The 22,492-nt window shown below is 41.0% G+C and overlaps 1 protein-coding gene across 2 annotated transcripts in view; it reads left to right on the top strand.

The window, feature by feature from the left end:
• LOC124622642 (FGFR1 oncogene partner 2 homolog) overlaps positions 1-20,850 on the top strand; it is an 84,960-nt gene extending 64,110 nt beyond the window's left edge. For both annotated transcript variants that reach the window (XM_047148421.1, XM_047148419.1), the window contains 2 exons: positions 2,058-2,183; positions 20,266-20,850. In XM_047148421.1, the coding sequence (XP_047004377.1) occupies positions 2,058-2,183; positions 20,266-20,382 (243 nt within the window). In that variant the 3' untranslated portion in view covers positions 20,383-20,850. The remainder of the gene's footprint in view (positions 1-2,057; positions 2,184-20,265) is intronic.
• Positions 20,851-22,492: the final 1,642 nt, after the last annotated feature.

Here is a 22,492-nt window from a genome sequence, read left to right as displayed (position 1 = left end):
TCACCTGACATCCAACAACTCTGTTGATCAGTACCAAGCTGAGGAACTGCTCTCATAAGGGGCAGAGGCAGACCAACACATCACTGACTTGCTCACTTTGTGGAGATCCAATGGCATTGACAGACTGCCATGTCATCCTCAGCCTATTGGCTTCACTGGATGTGGATATGGAGGGGCATGTGCTCAACACACCGCTTTCCCAGCCGTTGTCAGTTTTTGTGATAGGAGCCGCTGCTTCTCAGTCAAGTAGCTCAATGTGCCTCACAAGGGCTGAGTGCACCCTGCATACCAACAGTGTCTGGCAGGCCAGGCAATTACCTGTCAAAGTGCTAGCCAAGCCCAACAGCACGTAAATTCGGTGATATGACAGGAACCGATGTTACCACTTCATGGGCCTTCCAAGGCCTGTTTGGAGGAGTTAAGTTTATTTCAATTTGTGAAGCTCTTTCTCTTGAATTTTGTGAAATTATAATCATTATGTATGGGTTGAATACTGTCTTTTGCAACTGTAATATAAGATTTATTACCGAATGTGTTTTGCTTTATTCTAAAGCATCTTTAGTGGTCAGGTTTTTTGTTGTTTATGTTATTTTTTATGTTCTTCTGTGTATATGTGTTACATTTTAACACACAGCACTTGCACTAACACTAAACGTATTCACATTTCTGTATGTTGTGAAGAAGTACTGTCATCTCACCATTTCTGCAGTTGAGGAAAAAAAGAGGCAAAAAAAAAAGTAAGACAACATGTTGTGTAATCATTTGTTTGTCTGTATGTGTAAATCGCATTTACCAATTTCCATCAAATTCGGATAATTCCTTCGTGGTGCATCACTTTTTTTTCACATTGAGAGTGTATTATCTTTAAAACATAAATCGGAAAAATAGACATAACTATCAAATTTTTTATGCAGAAAGTGCTGTGAAGTGTCAAAAAGTTCACTTCATTGATGTGGACAATTTAGTATGTTTATATTTTCTTTAGCTTTATTAGAGCAAGCAAGAGTTAAATCAAGCTGGAATTAATACTGCTACTTCTCATTGGATGAAGGGGGTGTCCAAAGAGCTCAGTGTGTATTGAGTAGCTCACCCTGTGACTTTTATCTCAGTCTGTGCTGATCCAGGCACTGTGCTATCGAAATGCATTTTCACCTGTCGATGACCTTATACCTTCTCTCTTCATGTGATTGTGAACCAGTATCTCTCATCCTTCAAGGTGCATCACCAGCTGAAAAGGGGGTGTTAACTTAAAATGAATACTGTGTAGCCAAGAAGCAGGGATGTTTCCTGCAGAAACCTAAGCATATTGACATCAAAGAATTGTAGGCCGGATGATTGTAACATGCAGCAGCTGACACTGGTGGTAGCTACCATTGTCGTGTATTTTATGCATGAAAATGGTCTAATTTGGCAGAAACTGATAATTAAAATATACAAAATGCTATATAGACTGTGTGTTCATAGAACTGTTTAATAGTTCACCTTTATATATATCTGTTCTGGTAATCTATCTGTGTCTTTCAGCTATGGCTATTACAAAAAGGACCTGCCTAAATGATTTCTGAACAGTTGGACAGTATTCCTGATACTAGAATCTCATAGGGACAACATCTCTTTGCAGATAAAATTCAGTCATTAACTGAAAGCAGTTGTGCTGTGTCATTGGTTTGAGAAAACTATTTCTGTTGTTAGTAGTTAGTTTGTTGGGTGAAGTTTAGTTTCCCTCTCCCCCCTCGGGTCACTGATGTGGTTTCCAAAGCTGGAATGTACATGTACATGTGCATGTTTCTATTTCAAGTGACTAGCATTGTAGTACACATCATTTCCAACTGCCCAAACACAATCAGCAGCATAATTTCATTTAACAAAGAGTTCTTAAGAATTAAAAGTATAAATTTGTGGAGCAAAATAATATTATATTTAATTTTGTTCCATTCCAGAGCTATTTACAGGCAAGTAATATGTCTTTGAGAGGGCAAAATGTTCGTTCCATTGCTTCCCTCTTGTATGTTCAGAAAACAAAGGTATTAATGAATTTTTTAATTTTTGCATTATAGGTAATTTGTGAACAGTCTAATAAGATTTGTGAAATGGCTGCTGTTATGAGGAAATCAGCTGAAATTGATGAGCAAAAAGCACTTGAGGAAAGAGAATTGGTGACCAGGTTGGCTACTGAAAATAAGGTAGGCTATGTGATTTTTATGTATTCACATAACTGTAATTTTAAGGGGTCAGAAAATTCAAGATGTTTGGCGAAAGTTTGGACCCCTTATTTTCACAAGGAGAAGCAAATCATTAAAATTTCATCAGTTTGTGATGTGAAACCACATTTAAATTTTAACTGCTGACATAACTGGAATAAATATCTTGGGCTATTTTGTAAAGTTCAAATAATGTAAAGTGATAAGTTTAAGTAGTTGAATCAGTAGAGGTAACCGTTCACTGCATCAAAATTGTGTATACACAGTTCTCCACAGCTTGTAAGTATTGGTTAAAATAAATCTTTCTGTAACCCACGTGCTGCAACACGTAAAAATATTTGATAGGGTGTTTTCCTGTGTTAAAATATGGTTCAGATGGTTGTTATTATGATTGAGTATAACATTTAAATAGCATTTACGGTCAGTATTCTCACTAAATGTCTGTCATTTTTATGTAATTAAAGCTTAAAAAATTGATGCTCTGGTAAAGTCACAGCCTAGGAGTAAGACAACGCTATACCAAAAAATACATTAAACTCGCTCAAAACTAAGGAATTGTAGAACATTTGCAAATCGGTCCATACATTATAACTAGATTGTTGAATATCAGTCATGAGCTACGAACCAAAACACAAAAAAATTATTCTTGGTAAAACTTAGTGCTGATGATACCTGTGTAGAAGACACTCTGACGAGAAGGGGCATCTGTCAGGGATTCTGTGGTGCAATGGATAACGCATATGACTGTAGTGCAAGAGATTACATGTTTGAATCCTAGAAGGGTCATGTATTTTTTAAAAGTATTTACATGAAATACGAAAATAGCATTAGCAAGAACTGATTGTAGCAGTTGTTTAGATTGTGGGATGTATTATAAATAGCTTCACATTAGTCATACTCTGAGAAATGGACAACAGAGGATAAATGCATTTACTTTGTGAACAAACCATTAACTTTTTTGTGAAGTGTTGCTAATAGTGAAGCTATGGCTATGCGTCCACAGTACAATGAGATTATACAGGAGATATAAAGTGTACAACATGGAGGTTACACAAACATAAGGGCTGTGATGTTTGTGAGTGTAAAGTAATGTTAGCATCTGAAGCAGACTTACTTCCTCTTTATGTAAGGCGATGAAACTGCAAAGGTTTTAACAATAAGGGTCCTAGCTAGACAGCACAAAGACAAAAACATAGTTTCTAATAAAGTAAAAAGTTTGTGGTCACATTACATCTCACCAAACGTGATGTGTGTGAACAGCTATTGCAGATGTAAGTACCTGTAAGCAGTAGACTGTAAAGTCATTTTACAAATAAGTTAAGTCTTTTGTGTTAGATTTGAACCAGAGATGTATGGGCATCATCTTATAAAATTCGACAGTTCAGCACTATAACAACTGAGCTACCAATTAATTGAGATGTAGTTAGGTAAAATGACAAATTTCGCTAGGAGTTTCATTTTGTTGATTGACGCTATCCTTCATTGTAAGAGTGGGAGAGCATATCTTGGAGATAAGTTGATGTTAACTTCACAGTGCAGTTCACTTTTAATTAAGGTAGTGAATTTGTGTGTCAACGTGGTAGCAATGTGCCGGTACAGTACAACCACAAAAACACTCCATTAGAGGCATTTTATGCCTGTGACATCACTGGCTAGCTCACTGCTAATGCTAATCCACAGTGATGTCTTATTTTGGAATCAACGTTTCAGAAAATGGGTTACAAACAATGTTAGGTTAGGTTAGGTTAGGTAAGACCACTCTGTTTGTAACCCATTTTCTGAAACATAAATTCCAAAATAAGACCACTGTGGATTAGCCTTAGCAGCGAGCTAGCCAGCGGTGTCACAGGCATAACATGCCTCTAATGGAGTGTTTTTGTGGGAATTCAAATTATTTGAATTTCATTTCTATATTTATAAAGAATACTGAAACTAAAGACTGGAAAAAACCATGTTAGAACATGATTCACCATTAAGACAGTTTCCAAAAAACAGTCGGATACCTTATTGCTAGACTGGTATTTGAGCTTATGGCCCAGCATCAGTGGCATTTTATGCAGGGGACACAAAAATAAATGTCTACATATTCATATATAACAAAAATATGGTATGTTTAAAAACAAAGATGATGTGACTTACCATACGAAAGCACTGGCAGGTCGATAGAAACACAAACAGACACATACATACACACACAATTCTAGCTTTCGCAACCAACAGTTGCTTCGTCAGGAAAGAGGGAAGGAGAGGGACAGACGAAAGGATGTGGGTTTTAAAGGAGAGGGTAAGGAGTCATTCCAATCCCGGGAGCGGAAAGACTTACCTTAAGGGGAAAAAAGGACGGGTACACACTCGTACACACACACATATCCATCCACACATATACAGACACAAGCAGACATCAAAAATATGGTATGGATAGATTGCTGTTCACCATATAGATGAGGTGTTGAGTTGCAAACAGACACAATGAAAAGACTACTAAAATATTAAAGCTTTTGGACAAAGTTCTTCTGCAGTAGCACTCTCATACATTCGTACAAGCACAACTTGCACACACCTGGCCACAATCTCATCAGTCACAGCCAGGATCTAGTGCCATGAGACAGTTAAAGCTTTCTGGGGATGGTAACAAGCTAGACATAGTCGCTCAATATAGGAGATCACCGTACTGTAATGAGTAGTGTTACGGTTTCAAGCGAAAAGTTGTAGGGTTGGTGGTTTGCATCCCACTAAACTCAAACATTTTTTCTTCTAACCTTCTCTTTTTTAGTAGGTTCCAACACTTCCTTATTAGTTTGTATTAAACTATAATATTCTATGTAATGTATATATAAAGGCACTCTTTCTGAGGGGTGAGATTGTTCAGTTGGCTTAATCTAAAAGGTACGTTGTACCAGTTACAGTAAGATATTTTGCCCTTCTTTTTTTTTCTTTTTAAGTTTTGTAATTCAGATGTAGACATTCTGCTACTGAGTAGTATCAGTGATAAATAAGAATAACCTTAGGGTTTTACTAAAAAGTGAAAAATGATGATATAATATTTATCTAATGTGGAGAACTATTGTAAATTTGTATCACGCTATTTGTAGTGGAATTTTTATAAGCCGATGTCGTCATTGACTGGACATTGTACTTCCATTTTTACCTTATAACATTTTCATGGTTATTGAAGTTTTTATTTTTGTATACTGCAGACAGCACAACCTGACTAGCGTATGGACATGGGAGAAAAATACATTGTAATAGAGATAATATGGGAATTTTATGCCCTACCATTTCATAAACAGTGTGATTTAAAAGTCAGACACAGCCGACAACTGCCACAGTAGCGTGTTGCAATCACACATACCACGATAGGGGCCACGTACCATATGCACAAGTCCCATTGTTTCAGAGCATTAAGCATCACTTTGAACTCGGCACACTCAACATTGACGTTACACAGCACAGACCATGTGCCGAAGGCTTAAGGCCTAATCCCTGAGTGGTGTTACATTTCATATATTGATATCTGTAACAAAAGAATATTTTGTGTACATAACATTAGAAGTATAATGCTATTTAAATATTATGTACATCTACACTCCTGGAAATTGAAATAAGAACACCGTGAATTCATTGTCCCAGGAAGGGGAAACTTTATTGACACATTCCTGGGGTCAGATACATCACATGATCACACTGACAGAACCACAGGCACATAGACACAGGCAACAGAGCATGCACAATGTCGGCACTAGTACAGTGTATATCCACCTTTCGCAGCAATGCAGGCTGCTATTCTCCCATGGAGACGATCGTAGAGATGCTGGATGTAGTCCTGTGGAACGGCTTGCCATGCCATTTCCACCTGGCGCCTCAGTTGGACCAGCGTTCGTGCTGGACGTGCAGACCGCGTGAGACGACGCTTCATCCAGTCCCAAACATGCTCAATGGGGGACAGATCCGGAGATCTTGCTGGCCAGGGTAGTTGACTTACACCTTCTAGAGCACGTTGGGTGGCACGGGATACATGCGGACGTGCATTGTCCTGTTGGAACAGCAAGTTCCCTTCCCGGTCTAGGAATGGTAGAACGATGGGTTCGATGACGGTTTGGATGTACCGTGCACTATTCAGTGTCCCCTCGACGATCACCAGTGGTGTACGGCCAGTGTAGGAGATTGCTCCCCACACCATGATGCCGGGTGTTGGCCCTGTGTGCCTCGGTCGTATGCAGTCCTGATTGTGGCGCTCACCTGCACGGCGCCAAACACGCATACGACCATCATTGGCACCAAGGCAGAAGCGACTCTCATCGCTGAAGACGACACGTCTCCATTCGTCCCTCCATTCACGCCTGTCGCGACACCACTGCAGGCGGGCTGCACGATGTTGGGGCGTGAGCGGAAGACGGCCTAACGGTGTGCGGGACCGTAGCCCAGCTTCATGGAGACGGTTGCGAATGGTCCTCGCCGACACCCCAGGAGCAACAGTGTCCCTAATTTGCTGGGAAGTGGCGGTGCGGTCCCCTACGGCACTGCGTAGGATCCTACGGTCTTGGCGTGCATCCGTGCGTCGCTGCGGTCCGGTCCCAGGTCGACTGGCACGTGCACCTTCCGCCGACCACTGGCGACAACATCGATGTACTGTGGAGACCTCACGCCCCACGTGTTGAGCAATTCGGTGGTACGTCCACCCGGCCTCCCGCATGCCCACTATACGCCCTTGCTCAAAGTCTGTCAACTGCACATACGGTTCACGTCCACGCTGTCGCGGTATGCTACCAGTGTTAAAGACTGCGATGGAGCTCCGTATGCCACGGCAAACTGGCTGACACTGATGGCGGCGGTGCACAAATGCTGCGCAGCTAGCGCCATTCGACGGCCAACACCGCGGTTCCTGGTGTGTCCGCTGTGCCGTGCGTGTGATCATTGCTTGTACAGCCCTCTCGCAGTGTCCGGAGCAAGTATGGTGGGTCTGACACACCGGTGTCAATGTGTTCTTTTTTCCATTTCCAGGAGAGTGTATCAACTGACATGAGTGCCAAGTATGAAATCTCTGTTGTTAAAATTAATGTAGATTTAGAAAATAGAACTCCATGAATATTTAACCGAGCAAGGTTGGGCAGTGGTTAGCACACTGGACTCGCATTCGGCCATCCAGATTTAAGTTTTCCATGATTTCCCTAAATCATTCCAAGCAAATGCTGGGATGGTTCCGGTGAAAGGAACCCGAGCTTCTGCTCCGTCTCTAATGACCTCAATGTCAACAGGGTGTTAAACCCAATCTTCCTCCCTTCCATGGATATTTAAACTGTAATTATAACTGCATCTATGTGATCATGGTAGATAATGAACGCTGCCTTATCTTTGTCATACACAGCTTGTCCTGTGTACTTGTTATGCCTGTCAAATGCCAAATGGCCTCACTTCTTGATCTTATTGGACACTACTACCCTTGTATAGTATTTGTTCAAGAACAGTACTCAGTATTTATATTTTTGTTTATTTATTTATTTATTTTTTTATTTTGCCATCTGATGTATTTCAGTTGATACATGGTGTATCATTACACATAGGCCTTGATATTTTGTTTTTTTTTTATTTGATAACAATCTTCTACAACTTAATAAATTTGTAGTACAGACTACAGCATGATATACAGGGCTATTACAAATGATTGAAGCGATTTCATAAATTCACTGTAGCTCCATTCATTGACATGTGGTCATGACACACTACAGATACGTAGAAAAACTCATAAGGTTTTGTTCAGCTGAAGCCCCACTTCAGGTTTCTGCCGACAGAGCTCTCGGGAGCGCAGTGAGACAAAATGGCGACAGAAGCCGAGAAAGAGTATGTCGTGCTTGAAATGCACTCACATCAGTCAGTCATAACGGTGCAACGACACTTCAGGACGAAGTTCAACAAAGATCCACCAACTGCTAACTCCATTTGGCGATGGTATGCGCAGTTTAAAGCTTCTGGATGCCTCTGTAAGGGGAAATCAACGGGTCGGCCTGCAGTGAGCGAAGAAACGGTTGAACGCGTGCGGGCAAGTTTCACGCGTAGTCCGTGGAAGTCGACGAATAAAGCAAGCAGGGAGCTAAACGTACCACACCCGATGGTTTGGAAAATCTTACGGAAAAGGCTAAAGCAGAAGCTTTACCGTTTACAATTGCTACAAGCCCTGACACCCGATGACAAAGTCAAACGCTTTGAATTTTCGGCGCGGTGGAGATCATGATCAGCAATTCATGTCATGGCCTCCAAGCTCTCCCAACTTAACCCCATGCGATTTCTTTCTGTGGGGTTATGTGAAAGATTCAGTGTTTAAACCTCCTCTACCAAGAAACGTGCCAGAACTGCGAGCTCGCATCAACGATGCTTTTGAACTCGTTGATGGGGACATGCTGCGCCGAGTGTGGGAGGAACTTGATTATCGGCTTGATGTCTGCCGAATCACTAAAGGGGCACACATTGAACATTTGTGAATGCCTAAAAAAACTTTTTGAGTTTTTGTATGTGTGTGCAAAGCATTGTGAAAATATCTCAAATAATAAAGTTATTGTAGAGCTGTGAAATCGCTTCAATCATTTGTAATAACCCTGTATTTATGATATTTTACAGTGTATTCAGTTCTTTTTCACAGCATATGACTATTTCCTTTACGTTTACAGCATTATAACCCTTTTACTTGAAATAATGATGGCCTTTTGTAATCTATTTGTTCTGTCTTTCTTTATTTGTTATGCATCTACTTTTGATAGGGAATGCCTTCTTAATGTGTTCACAATTTATTTGGATATGAAGAATCCAAAACTCTATGCTCTTTCTTTGTCATTTTGAATTTCATTCCAGCTTTCTTTAGCCACATTGTGACTGAAGGTACTTACATTGTTGTCAGCATTTCCTGGTATTTAATATAGAGCTACCTGTGCTTTAGACTTCGTTCTACTGAGATTATTTGTCCTTTGTGATCAGACAGATAGTTTTAAGTTACTGTTAATGTCTAGTTATCTGCCTGTATTTGGTGACCATATAATCTATATTAGAAACACTGTTTGTAGTCGTTCTGGTGTAGTCATAGATTGTGTCGTGCAAATTGTATGTGCTCAGGAGTGAGGAGAGATCCGCCTTCAGTTTTGATATCTTATTATAGTCAGTGCTGAGCCTCACTAAGTTAGATCACATTTCCAATGACAGCATTACATAACAGTTTGATATTGCACCAATCTAAGACCCGATGCCTGAGAGTTGTCTTCGGTGGTTTGGGCATGTTTTATGGGCCAGTGATGACTCTATTGCCAAGGCAGGTTACACACTAGAAGAAGACCCAAAGGACAACCAAAGCAACGTTGGGCTGATACGATTCGTAAAGACCTTAAATGCGTGAACATCCACCAAGATGCAGCCCGTGATAGTGCGAAATGGAGACAACGGACTCATGTAGCGGACCCCACAGGCATGTGGGACAAACGCTGAAGGAAAAGGTTATAGTCAGTGTTGAGGTCACCACACAGTACAGTCTTGTTGTTTCCTTTACAATTGTTGGCCTTATTTAACACACTATTTAATTTATTTAAAAATGACTTGGGACTACAGTCAGGTGGACATTAGATGTTGATGATATATTTTGTATTTTGAATTACAGTTTCAATTGCTGAACACTCAAAAACTTTTTCAGTGCTATATTTTACTAGATCAACTCTGGTCTTTACCATGTTTGTAAGCAATTTTTTCACATATATGCAGCTGCCCCCAAAATATGTGTTCACCCTTTTTTCTTCATTTAGAGTGTATCGTACAGATTTTTTATTTGTAGCATTTTGATTATTTTCATGAAGATGGGGTGTTGTGTGTTATTTTTGTACACCTGGAGGAAATCTTTTCCTTGCCTAGCCTGTTGACATGCAACCCATGAATATTAAAATTGAACCTTGTAAGTCTCTCAGTTTCAAAATTAAAACCTATCCTGCATTTTTTTAAATTGGAGTTACCTGCAGAGGAGACAAGCATTCTATTAAATAACCTTGTAGTCTTGTTTAGCTCTGGTCTGCCATTCTTGCAGTGAGCCAATTATCTTCGCAGTCAGTGTCTATCAAATGTAAATGGAATAAGTCTAATGATTCAAAGAACCTCACAACTGCACCAAGGTTCTTTGTTGTTTCACACACTGAATACGGTTAGTCCTATGCAATGGTAAATCCATTTCTCGATCAGAAAGGCATTGATGTAATTGCCTCGTGATGATTGAGTGTTGTGGGATGTCCTTAGTTAGGTTTCAGTAGTTCTAAGTTCTAGGGTACTGATGACCATAGATGTTAAGTCCCATAGTGTTCAGAGCCATTGATGCAATTGCCGGCCCTGTGAAATCCTGATCTCATTTATGTAATGCCACTTTGTTTTTGGAAACTACTTCAGATACTCCGGCACAACTACTGCTTGCCACTTCCCTTCTCCCCGACTATCCTGTTGGTGTCGAGGCCCATAGAACTCTGATTTTTTACTGTTGTGTTATTTATACAAGGCTGCTTGATGGCCTGACCAAGGCAGAAATCCAAATGTACCTCTCAGATCAGGGTGTCATTTCAGTTCATCGGATCATGAAAAAGGTCGATTCCTCCTTAGTGTCCACTTGCACTCTTTTTCCCACTTTTGACAGAGTTGTGCTTCCGTCAAAGATCAAAGCAGGTTATGAAGCTACCACAGTCCATCTGTACATTCCGAACGCAATGTGCTGCTACCAGTGTCATCATATCAACCACACTCAAATGCCCTTCTGACATGCAGCCAAATATGTAACATGTGGTAGGAATGCTCACAGGGGCAATTGTCTGCCTCCTTCTCCCCACTGTATCAACTGCTGTGGTGACCATGCTGCCTCCTCTCCAGATTGTTCCATGTATCTTGATGAGCGGGCTGTCCAGGAGATCCGGGTAAAGGAAAAAGTGCCTTACCCGGTCGCTCGCAAGTTATTGGCTTGTTCCAAACTTTGCGTTTTACTATCTGGCACTTACAGTACTGTTCTTGCTACATCAGGGATATATCCATGCAGACATGCAACCTGAAATTCAGCACTGCAGTTGTGAAATTACCCAGTGTCCTGGTAGCATTGCCATGTCCTTGTCCAACTGTGCAACAAGCCACCAAACTTGTGCTTCATGGTGCAGAGTCTTCTGCTACACAACCGGCAGGCCAGAAAGGACAGAAAGAATACTCGCGTGAAGACATCCAATGCCCTTCCAGCCAACAAACATTTGAGTCTTCCTCTGCCAACAGGAAAGGCTCCAAGAAGTCAAGCAAAGGCAAATGATCATCTCCTTCACTGACTTGGAGATCCTCTTCAATGGTGTCGCCACGTGATACCCTCACCTGGCCGACCTAGTCTCGTGTGAACCGTCAACCATTTTTCTACCCAGGACACCTCTATAGATCTCGTGGAGCTGGATCTTCCAGCCTCTGTGCCCTTTAGCAGTGAGTCTTTGAAGGCTGGCACTCGGCAGCCGCTGAGGTGACACCCATTCATTTTTTCCTTCCTTCGCTTTCCTCATTATGAATGTCTTCAATGAAACATTCATGGCCTTTGATTGAACAAATATGATTTACCGCTGTTCTTAGAATTGCAGCGTCCTCTTGTTCCCTGCCCCTGGAAACAAAAATTGCTTCCTCACGACCACTTTGAGCTCTCACATTTCGTCCCGGTCTGTTTTGACCTTCTCCCCCGATAATGTTATTCCATCTCGTGGGGGAGTTGTGCGGCTCACACGGGATGACGTTCATAGTCAACCCATTTCCCTGACTACCCGCCTTCGAGCTGTTGCAGTTCACCTTTTTCCTTCCTCACCTGACCATGTACCTTTGTACCATTTACATCTCTCCGTCATTCAGTATCACCAGGCAGACTTCCTCAAGCTTATTAGGCAACTCACTCACCACTTTCTGCTGCTCGGTGACTTTAATGTGCACTATCCCCTTTGGGGCTCTCCCAGAACCTGTCGGAGAGGTGCCTTCTTGGCTGACCTCAATCAGCTTATTCTCCTCTGCCTTAACACAGGAGTCACCCATATTCCTTTCAGACTCCATGCATACCCATTCCCATTCAGACTATCCTTCTGCACTGCCCAGCTTGCCCATTGTCTCGAGTGATCAGTTCTCTATGACACACACTCAAGTGACGATTTCCCATATGCTATCTGCTGACCCCTACCCCACCTACCGTATTTACTCGAATCTAAGCCGCACTCGAATCTAAGCCGCACGTGAAAAATGAGACTTGAAATCAAGGAAAAAAAAATTTTCCCGAATTGAAGCCGCACCTGAAATTTGAGACTCGAAATTCAAGGGGGAGAGAAAAGTTTTAGGCCACACCTCGAAATCGAAACAAAGTTGGTCCATTGTAATATGAGACACAATTTAGGTCGAATGAATGACAATACAGCTACAGTAGTTTGGTTCGAGTCATAAGCTTAGCAGTTAAGCTTTACCAGGTAGGCATTGCTATGCGTCAGGCGCTCCGTCCGTATTTATACGGGTACCCTTCCTTTTTCACGTGCTTCGTCTAGTTTGAATTGATTGCTTATTTTTCTTTGATGTGATAAGTGCCGTTCCCTATGTTATAGGTGTTTACGTCACTCTAAGCTGAAAATGTATTATTGTACTGTGTCATGGATTGTTTATCGCATTCTGTTAATGAGTGTTAACGGCCTGTCGCCGCTCGCGACATGGCTTGCTGTTGTGCGCGCAACCATGGCTTAAAAGAGGAATCTTCTCATTAGCGAAACAATGGCAAGAGACTGCTGTTTGTTGTTACTTACACTGCTGCTTTCTTTGATAATGATCAACAAGAACCAAATAATAGACTGCGTATGATAGATGATGTTCTGAACTAGAGTTTAGCGAAAATTTTTCTCCGTTTGAAAATCTTTGCAGACGCCTCTTCAGTACATTACATTCTGCACAGGAATTAGTCATCGTAGATTTAAATATCTAGTCAATTGCCGTGCTTCATTTCTGACTGTGTCACTATTAGGCATAAGAATAATACGAATATAAACATGACATATGTATATTATTCCGCGTTTGCTGTTGTCTCACTCACTCTAGTTTCGTAGTTTATTAGGCAGACAGGATTTAAATGAGATAGCAGCAAACACGAAAGAATACATGGCAAAATGTTTATATTCGTATTATTCTTATGGCGCAGAGAATACTGCATGTGATTCACAATTCATAAAATTCCTGTTAGCAACGATCTCTTCTCACAGGTTGGAAAAAATTCAGAACGTGGAGTTGGCCATATTGATAAACATCCCAAACAGTATTTCCAGTCGGATTTTCGTAGTACATTGAAATGCTGCTACATTCGAAGATGAACAATACGTAATTTGTATTTACTACGTTGGATAATGTATGAAAAATGCGGTGATAGAAACTCAGGGCAGAAAAAACGCTCGTCTTTCACCTTTTTTTAATTTATTTACTGATGCAGAGGTTTTGGCGCCAGTATTTATCTTTGTGCCTGCCAAGCATGCCTGTATAGTGCTACATATATTGGACGGCAGAAGTTTGTTGTGGCGGCACCTATCAACTTTTTTCAGAACTTCCGCTTACTTTGCACTTGATTCTAAGCCGCAGGCGGTTTTTTGGATTACAAAAACCGGAAAAAAAGTGTGGCTTAGATTCGAGTAGATACGATACATGTACACCCAAATGGCAACTTGCTAAGGCCAACTGGAGGCTTTGCTCCTCCGTGGAAATCTTCGGAGAACATTTCCTCAGTTGTGATTACCAGGTAGAATATCTTAAAAGTGTTATCCTTACTGTTGCAGAACGTTCCATTCCTCGCCCTTCCTCTTTACCATGCCATGTACCGTTCCGTTGGTGGACTGAGCTGAGCTGTGATGCAATTCGTGTGTGTTTTTAACCATCTTCCTACGATGACAAACTGCATTGATTATAAACAGTTGTGTGCACAGCGTCATCGTGTTCTTCGGAGCAGCAAAAAAGAGAGCTGGATTTCATATACTAGTTCTTTTAACAGTTTTACTCCCTCTTCCATCACGTGGGCCAACCTTCGACAGCTCTCTGGGACCAAGATCCAGTCCCCAATTTTTGGCCTGACAGTAGCAGATGATGTCATTGTGTACCCTGTTGCTCCTCCCACTATCACCCTGCCTCCCTCCATCAGAGACAAGTGGAGGAGGCTCAGGTGATGCATTCTCCTCTCAAAATTGTGAGTGCTACAATGCTGCCTTTACTGTGAGGGAGCTAGGTTATGCTCTCACTTCATCCTGGTACTCTGCCCCAGGGCCACATGATGTTAACATTCAGATGTTGCAGCAGCTTTCTCTTGTGGGCAATCACTTCCTGCTTCATATGTACAACCGTATCTGGGCAGAGGGCACGTTTCCCAGACACTGGTATGAAGCCAGTGTCACACTCGTAACTAAGCCCAGTAAGGACAAAACCTTCCTTCTAGCTGCCGCTCCATTTCTCTCACTAGCTGTGTTTGCAATGTGATGGGACACATGATTCATGCCCGGCTGGTATGGTGGCTCGAGTCTCGCAATTTACTAACCACTGCACGATGTGGGTTTCGAGTGCGCTGCTCTGCAGTTGACCGTCTCATCATCTTGTCCACCTACTCCATTAATGGTTTTCTGTGGAAATCTCAGACTGTGGCTGTGTTTTTCGATTTGGAGAAAACCTATGATGCCTACTGGAGGACTGGTATCCTCCATACTCTCTACAAGTGAGTCTTCCATGGCCGCCTGCCCCGTTTCATTTAGGAATTTTTAAAAGATCGAGTTTTCTAGATACATGTGTGTTCTGCCTTGTTGGACATCTTTATCCAGGAATACGGTGTGCCTCAGACACCCTGAGCATCATCATCTTTGCTGTCGTCATTAACCCTATAATGGCCTGTCTTTTGCTGGGCATCTCTGGCTCCCTTTTCATTGACAATTTTGCCATGTATTGCAGTTCTCAATGGACTTGCCTCATTGAGCAGCGTCTTCAGCGATGGCTTGATCCTACTTACTCAAGGAATGTTGACAATTGCTTTCATTTTTCCACTCACAAAACTGTTTGTATGAATATTTACCTGCGCAGCCAGTTTCTTCCACCATCTTGGTCTTGTTGTTCTTCTGTTTCTTGAAACTATGAAATTCCTAGGGGCTCATGCTCGAAATGAAACTTTCTTGGTACTCCCACGTGTCTTATTTGGCAGCCCTCTGTACATGATCCTTCAGTGTCCTGTGTGCCCCCCAGTGGTAGTTCCTGGGGAGCAGATTGAACCATTCTCCTACATTTGTACAGGTCCCTTCTCCATTCGAAACTAGACTGTGGGTGTTACTATCACCATGACTTTCACCTCAGCAGATATGCGTGCTGTTTGTCTGCCATGCGTGGCCGCCTATCCTCTACTACCTCCTTCAATGACTCCTTTGATCGCCAGTATGGGGCGTGTCCCTCTACTCTGTTATCTCCTGGAGTTCGCTTTTGGCTCTTGCTCCAGCAGCTTGACTTCACGCTACCTGCCAGTTTCCCAATGGGTGTGAACCCATCACCACCCTGGCTTCTTGAAGTGGCCCATGTTCACCTTGGCCTTCACTCACTTCCTAAGGACACTACTCCAGCCTTGCGCTATTGTCTTCAGTTTCACGACTGTCACGTGGAACTTCATGATACCTTTGTGTACACTGATGGCTCTCAGACTGACTGTGGTATCAGGTGTGCCTTCATCATTGGCATCGACGTTTTTCACTATTGACTTCCGGAACATTGCTCAGTATTTACAGCAGAGCTCTTTGCTCTCTATCAGGCCACATAGTACATCCGGCAACACAGGCTTTTCAACTGCGTCATCTGCTCTGACTCTCTCAGTGCCCTTCAAAGCCCCTGAGTACTGTACATCATCCCTTACTTAGTGAGATGGGTCCAGGAAAGCTGTCACTTGCTCACTCTTGATGGAGCCACTGTGATGTTGATGTGTGCTCCTGGTCAGGTCAGTCTGACAGGAAACAAGGCTGCTGATGCTGGTGCCAAGGCTGCAGTCCTTGTACTTCAGCCCACTAGTTCTTAAACTCCCTCCAATTATCTCTGTGTTGCCGTCTATCTGCAGATGGTGTTACTTTGGCATCACCATTGGTCCTCCCTTCATGGGAACAAGCTCTGGGATATTAAGCCTATCCCAGTGGCTTGGATGACCACTTCTTGGCCTTCTCGCAGTGAGGAGATCATTTTAGCACGGTTGCGTATCGGGGACTGTCTTTATAGCCATTGCCATTTGTTAAGTGGTGCTCCACTATCCCTTTGTGCTCATTGTGCTCAACCTTTGACGGTCCGCCGTTTCCTGAGGGAATGCCCCTTTTTTGATCATTTATGTTCTCATTTGTGTTTGTTGTCTGAGTTATCGGTCGTTTTAGCAAACGATACGCGGACTGTCGACTGCGTTTTACTTTTTATCCATCGTAGCAATATGGTGAAGGACACATAATTTTCAGTTCAGGACCTCCGTTTCATTATGGCGTATTTTATAGACCTTTCTCCATGTCCCTGTTTTTAGCTGTCTTCTCTTCCGTCAATTGGGCTTAACTTGTAGCTGTTTTTTAACTTTTTTCCCCGTGTTCTATAGTTGTGGACATTGGTACGTATAACCCTAGTTATTTTTGTGCCCTAAAACAAAACAAACAAAACCTGTATCACCTCAGACAGTTATGCACCTGGCTTTATGGTACTTCACACAGCATACATGTCATCTAGTTCAGAGCTAATCAAATTACATAAATACCTTCCATGACTTGGCAAAAGAATTCTTTTCTTCTCTGCCTCAAATGTTTCTCTGGAGTCTTCTGTGAAGACGGTACATTCACAGTTTACACGCGGTTTCAAATATTAATTTTGATTTGATATGACGTTTGAGCACTTTACTTTTGATTTCTTTCAGTACTGTTCTTGCTTTGATCACTAACGGTATGCAGCATTGAGTGGGTATCAAATATTTTTTTTTTTTTTTTTTTTTATCGCTTCTTCATGTGGCACACCTGAACACTGTAACAGGCTCTGCGTCATGTTCTAAAGCATTTTCTTTTTGTGTTGCAGCGGTTTGTTTGCATATGGATTTGGCAGTATCAGACAGATCACACGTAACTAGTGACCGCACATTTTTACTGTCTGCAATTGATACTTTATTTAAAGCACAATTTACATCTAGATTTATTTTCTTAATTCTCTTTTCTGGTGTTGCAAATATTGATGTTTGGAACTAGGATAGCAAGAGCATACTTCAGGTGTTTGTTTATTTCCCGTTGTAGTACCATAAACTTCACTTCCAGTTCTTGATGTTTCACTTACAGTTTATCATGTTTGATGTTGAGTTCCACCATTTCTTATTTCAGACAGACAATTTTACTTTCCTGCATTGTTACCATACTGTTCACTTTGAATTTCATAGCATGTATAATGCACTGATTGCGTGTCCACTGGTCTTCATTATTTACATGTTTTAGGTGACCTCAGTTCTGTTTTAGGTGACCTCAGTTCCATGTTGTGATCCTATGACAGTGGTGTCCAATATGACAAAGAAGTGTGACCATTTAGTGTTAGACAGCTGTAACTTGTACCTGCAGCAACATGTGTACCACATACAGAAGGTGTATAATGGACCCTTTAGTGGTCACAGACCTGATTATATACGAGTTTCAAATACCCACAGCGTTTTCCATTTTATAGGTCCACATCATTTGATATAGACATAAACAATAACAATATGTTAATGACCTTATAATCCTTCTGCAATGTATGTAAAATGTTGATATGCTCACGTTTACATTTATTTGTATCCCCCTGTATATCAGATGCCACTGATGTTGGGTTATATGCTCAAATACTGGCCTGGCAATTAAATATTTTTACATGCAGCTCATGTTGTCTTTCAACAAATATTCACTGTATATTGAGGTGTTCAGTGGTCCACAAGTATGTAAATAACATTGAGGCCGCTTACCCGCTTACTCAGATAGAATGCACGATCGATTATCATGCTTATATCTCGTATAAAAGGCTATGCAGAAGTTATAGTAGAGTGGGTATATGATAAAACTACTTTCACTGGTGACCCTATACCTGATGAGATGGGATATGCCTGTGACAGCACTGGAATAGGGTTTACTAAGTGGGTGCTTAAGGCAGGTCTTGCACATAGTTTTGTTACAGACATGTGGCCATGCGGTAAAGAGTTGGGTGTAGATGTGACAAAAGGATGCATCAGGGCACTTTGCAGATTTGATGGGTGGTGAAATAACACTTTGTGGAAGGGGAAGGGATGAGTTGATCAGATAATGCAAAAAATAAGAAAAAAATTTAAATGACAGTAGTTGGTAAATGATCTTTTTCTAAAAGCACAATTTAGAGAGCACTGTTGCGTCATACCTACCTAGATGCAGACACTTCCGATGACAATGACGACTGTCATTGTTCTTTCAAGCACTCGTCTCTAGTGGCTGATAGAAATAATCAAAAGTTGTCGACCATCTATTTGCCTTAACCCATGGTTCTTTTTTTATTTTTATTATTTTTCTTACATTTGCCTTTCCATCCAGTTCATTTTAGCTGTCCTCTGTCAGCCTAATAAATAATTCATTTGTTAGTTTTAGCTCTCATTTCTGGATATCATGTTTTGTCTGGTTTTCTTCAATATTTTGAATATGCTCTTTCTAAAAAGAGTATTGTGATTCCTTTCACCAAATGTTTCATTTCGACAACTTCGAAGAATTTTCATTGATTATGTGAAGACAGAAGGTCCAAAGGCAATGATTTCTATACATAATTATAATATGAAGAACCACAAAAGTGCCCCACTTGTGACAGGATACTTTCCGGGACTGGACCAGACTCTGAATGTGGCTCTCCAGCAGGGATACGACTTCCTCAAATCCTGCCCTGAAATGAGATCCATCCTTCATGAAATCCTCCCCACTCCGCCAAGAGTGTCTTTCCGCCGTCCACCTAACCTTCGTAACCTGTTAGTTCATCCCTATGAAATCCCCAAACCACCTTCCCTACCCTCTGGCTCCTACCCTTGTAACCGCCCCCGGTGCAAAACCTGTCCCATGCACCCTCCCACCACCACCTACTCCAGTCCTGTAACCCGGAAGGTGTACACGATCAAAGGCAGAGCCACGTGTGAAAGCACCCACGTGGTTTACCAACTGACCTGCCTACACTGTGATGCATTCTATGTGGGAATGACCAGCAACAAACTGTCCATTCGCATGAATGGACACAGGCAGACAGTGTTTGTTGGTAATGAGGATCACCCTGTGGCTAAACATGCCTTGGTGCACAGCCAGCACATCTTGGCACAGTGTTACACCGTCCGGGTTATCTGGATACTTCCCACCAACACCAACCTATCCGAACTCCGGAGATGGGAACTTGCCCTTCAGTATATCCTCTCTTCTCGTTATCCGCCAGGCCTCAATCTCCGCTAATTTCAAGTTGCCACCACTCATACCTCACCTGTCTTTCAACAACTTCTTTGCCTCTACACTTCCACCTTGACTGACATCTCTGCCCAAACTCTTTGTCTTTAAATATGTCTGCTTGTGTCTGTATGTGTGGATGGATATGTGTGTGTGTGTGTGTGTGCGAGTGTATACCTGTCCTTTTTTCCCCCTAAGGTAAGTCTTTCCGCTCCCGGGATTGGAATGACTCCTTACCCTCTCCCTTAAAACCCACATCCTTTCATCTTTCCCTCTCCTTCCCTCTTTCCTGATGAGGCAACCGTTGGTTGCGAAAGCTAGAATTTTGTGTGTATGTTTGTGTTTGTTTGTGTGTCTATCGACCTGCCAGCGCTTTCGTTCGGTAAGTCACCTCATCTTTGTTTTTATATATAATTTTTTCCCACGTGCAATGTTTCCCTCTATTATATTAATTATATTATATTATTGAAACAAGCATAAAGTTAATAAATAATTTTTGTTGTCTATTTTAAAAGAATATATTGAAGGTTTAGTGGACTAATAAGACAAGTGATACATTTGATGGATGAATTTATGTATTTTTTTTCTTTTTAAAGGGATTAAGAGAACTACTTGAAATTTCCTGCAAAAATGGTACCCTCCGAAATAGCCTACTTGGCATAGAATCTGAAGATAAAGAAATGCAAACGGAAATGAACTGTGAAACTTCTTGACAGAAGTAAACATCTGGAGGAAAAAGCACAATGAAAGACAAACCAAGTGATTTGTTTCTCTTTTTAATGTGGCAGCATGAGTCATTATATATTACATCACTGAACTAATGTGCAATGATTCTTGCCTCTGATAAAGGAATTGGTAATGACTGAATCTCACATAATGTTGATGTGACTGTTAAAAATTTCTTTTGTACTACATTTTATACATTATACACTTTCCATTGTGGTATTCTGCTGGGAATAAACTGTGTTTCTCTGACTGTACAGCTGAATGTTAATGGCCAAAATGCAGTGCCACAATAACAACATCAGTGCAGCTACAAAGAGTGTCTTTATTCATTGTTTCATGTGGCGTGGCATTGGTCATTTCTGCAAGTGTGATTTCTGAAAGCTATGTTTTCAATTCAGCATTTTGTCTGTTGGGTAATGTGAATTTCAAAGAATAAAGTAACTAGTCAGTTGTAAGTTAGACATTTTAATCTCTTTTGAAGCTTATTGTATATGTAAAATTTTGAATGAGTCACAAAGGTGTGAGATTATCTTCAGAATAGTATCACAGACCGTGACCCACAGTAAGCATCAACAGTATCAGAATTATGCTATTTTTTCTCTATATGGCTCTTTAAATTTATGACTTATGGGAGTTCATATTTTTATTTTGGACTGTAGACAGTAACTGTGAGTCATGCGATCAGTCATATCGTAATTTTTTTCAATATACCAACATGATTAGTATCTAAATCTCAAAGAAAAAAAAAACTATAATAGAATTTAAAAGAAAAACTCAAAGGGTTTGTTTGTGTCAGTCAGTCCACTGAGTTCTCTTTCCTTAAAGCTACCAATCTTATGACAAAAATTTATAATTGTCATTTGCTCAAACAAATGTCCATATAAAAGGCAGTGCACAAATTTCATAACATACTTCATTTAGCCTTTCATTTTCATCTTATGTGATAGACTTTTTTTTGAATGAATTAAAGTATTTTAGGCAAATTTATTTGTTGGCTGTGAAGTTTATATCATACACCTTCATACTTACTAGTGATGACTAAAAGCTGTTTCCAGGAGACATCCTGGTACTTTAACCTCACATTTTGTTTGTATAATTGGAAGTTTTGTGCAGAGCTAAAATATTTCACTCTTGGCACATGTTAGAATCCATTCCTTTCAACATATCTCACATATCTGAGAATGAAACAGGCAGTTTTGGATTTTATAGCTACAAGTTACATGCATAATGCACCAGATATTGTGTTTATAGTATTCTCTGGTGACAGTTTGAGGCTGATATAGGTACTACAAGAGAAGGAAGATATAGACCATGAACTGTTAGTCTTGGAAATACTTTTCATGCTTCATCCAATGACAGTAAATTCTCTAGCTGTCCTCTACAGGTGGGGGATGCAAATACAGTTATTATTGTGGAGCATATGACATATTTGTGAAATGGAATCTAGTTTTTCAGGGGATGTCTTGTAGGACAGGAAACTGTCATTATGCTTTGAAACGTATGGAAGTTCATAAAACAGACGCAAACAAACAAAAATTGAGAAATAGATGAGGCGGATGGAAAAAAAATAATGCCAAAAAATGTGAAGTTATGTTACTGAATTGTGACTTTGGTGTTAAGGTGGCATAAGAGATTAACATTTTGTGTTCAACATCTTTAGAGAAGTGACTTGAAATCCAAGTTTAATTAGCTAAGAGTTTGTGATGAAAGGAAAAAAAGTGAATCTTTTAAAGTAGAAACTATTATTTGTATCACAACAAATTATTACTTGGCAAGGCGAACTAGTTACCTGCCTGGGGTGGCAGCACTGTTACGTGCATGCCCAAGTAGCAGGGAGAAGGGAGAGTACTAGCTTACACTCCAGTGGAACACTGCCACACTTTGTATGTCTGTATGCGCCTCTGAGTGAAGTTCCCCTGAACAAGAACAGGAACAGTATGAACAGTCTCTCTCACATTGGTTGCTATGTATGCTTCTCCTGAAGTATCCATGTAACTACTTCCCCTGGTGGCATTACTGTTTTCCACAGCTATGTCAGTGGATTCATAATCTGCTATTTCAGTTGTGGATGATAATGCCATCTCTTTGTTTGAATTT

This window comes from Schistocerca americana, chromosome 7 (assembly GCF_021461395.2).
Source record: "Schistocerca americana isolate TAMUIC-IGC-003095 chromosome 7, iqSchAmer2.1, whole genome shotgun sequence".
NCBI lineage: Eukaryota > Metazoa > Arthropoda > Insecta > Orthoptera > Acrididae > Schistocerca > Schistocerca americana.
Note: the sequence above shows the minus strand (reverse complement) of the source record. Positions and strands in the feature narration are given on the sequence as shown.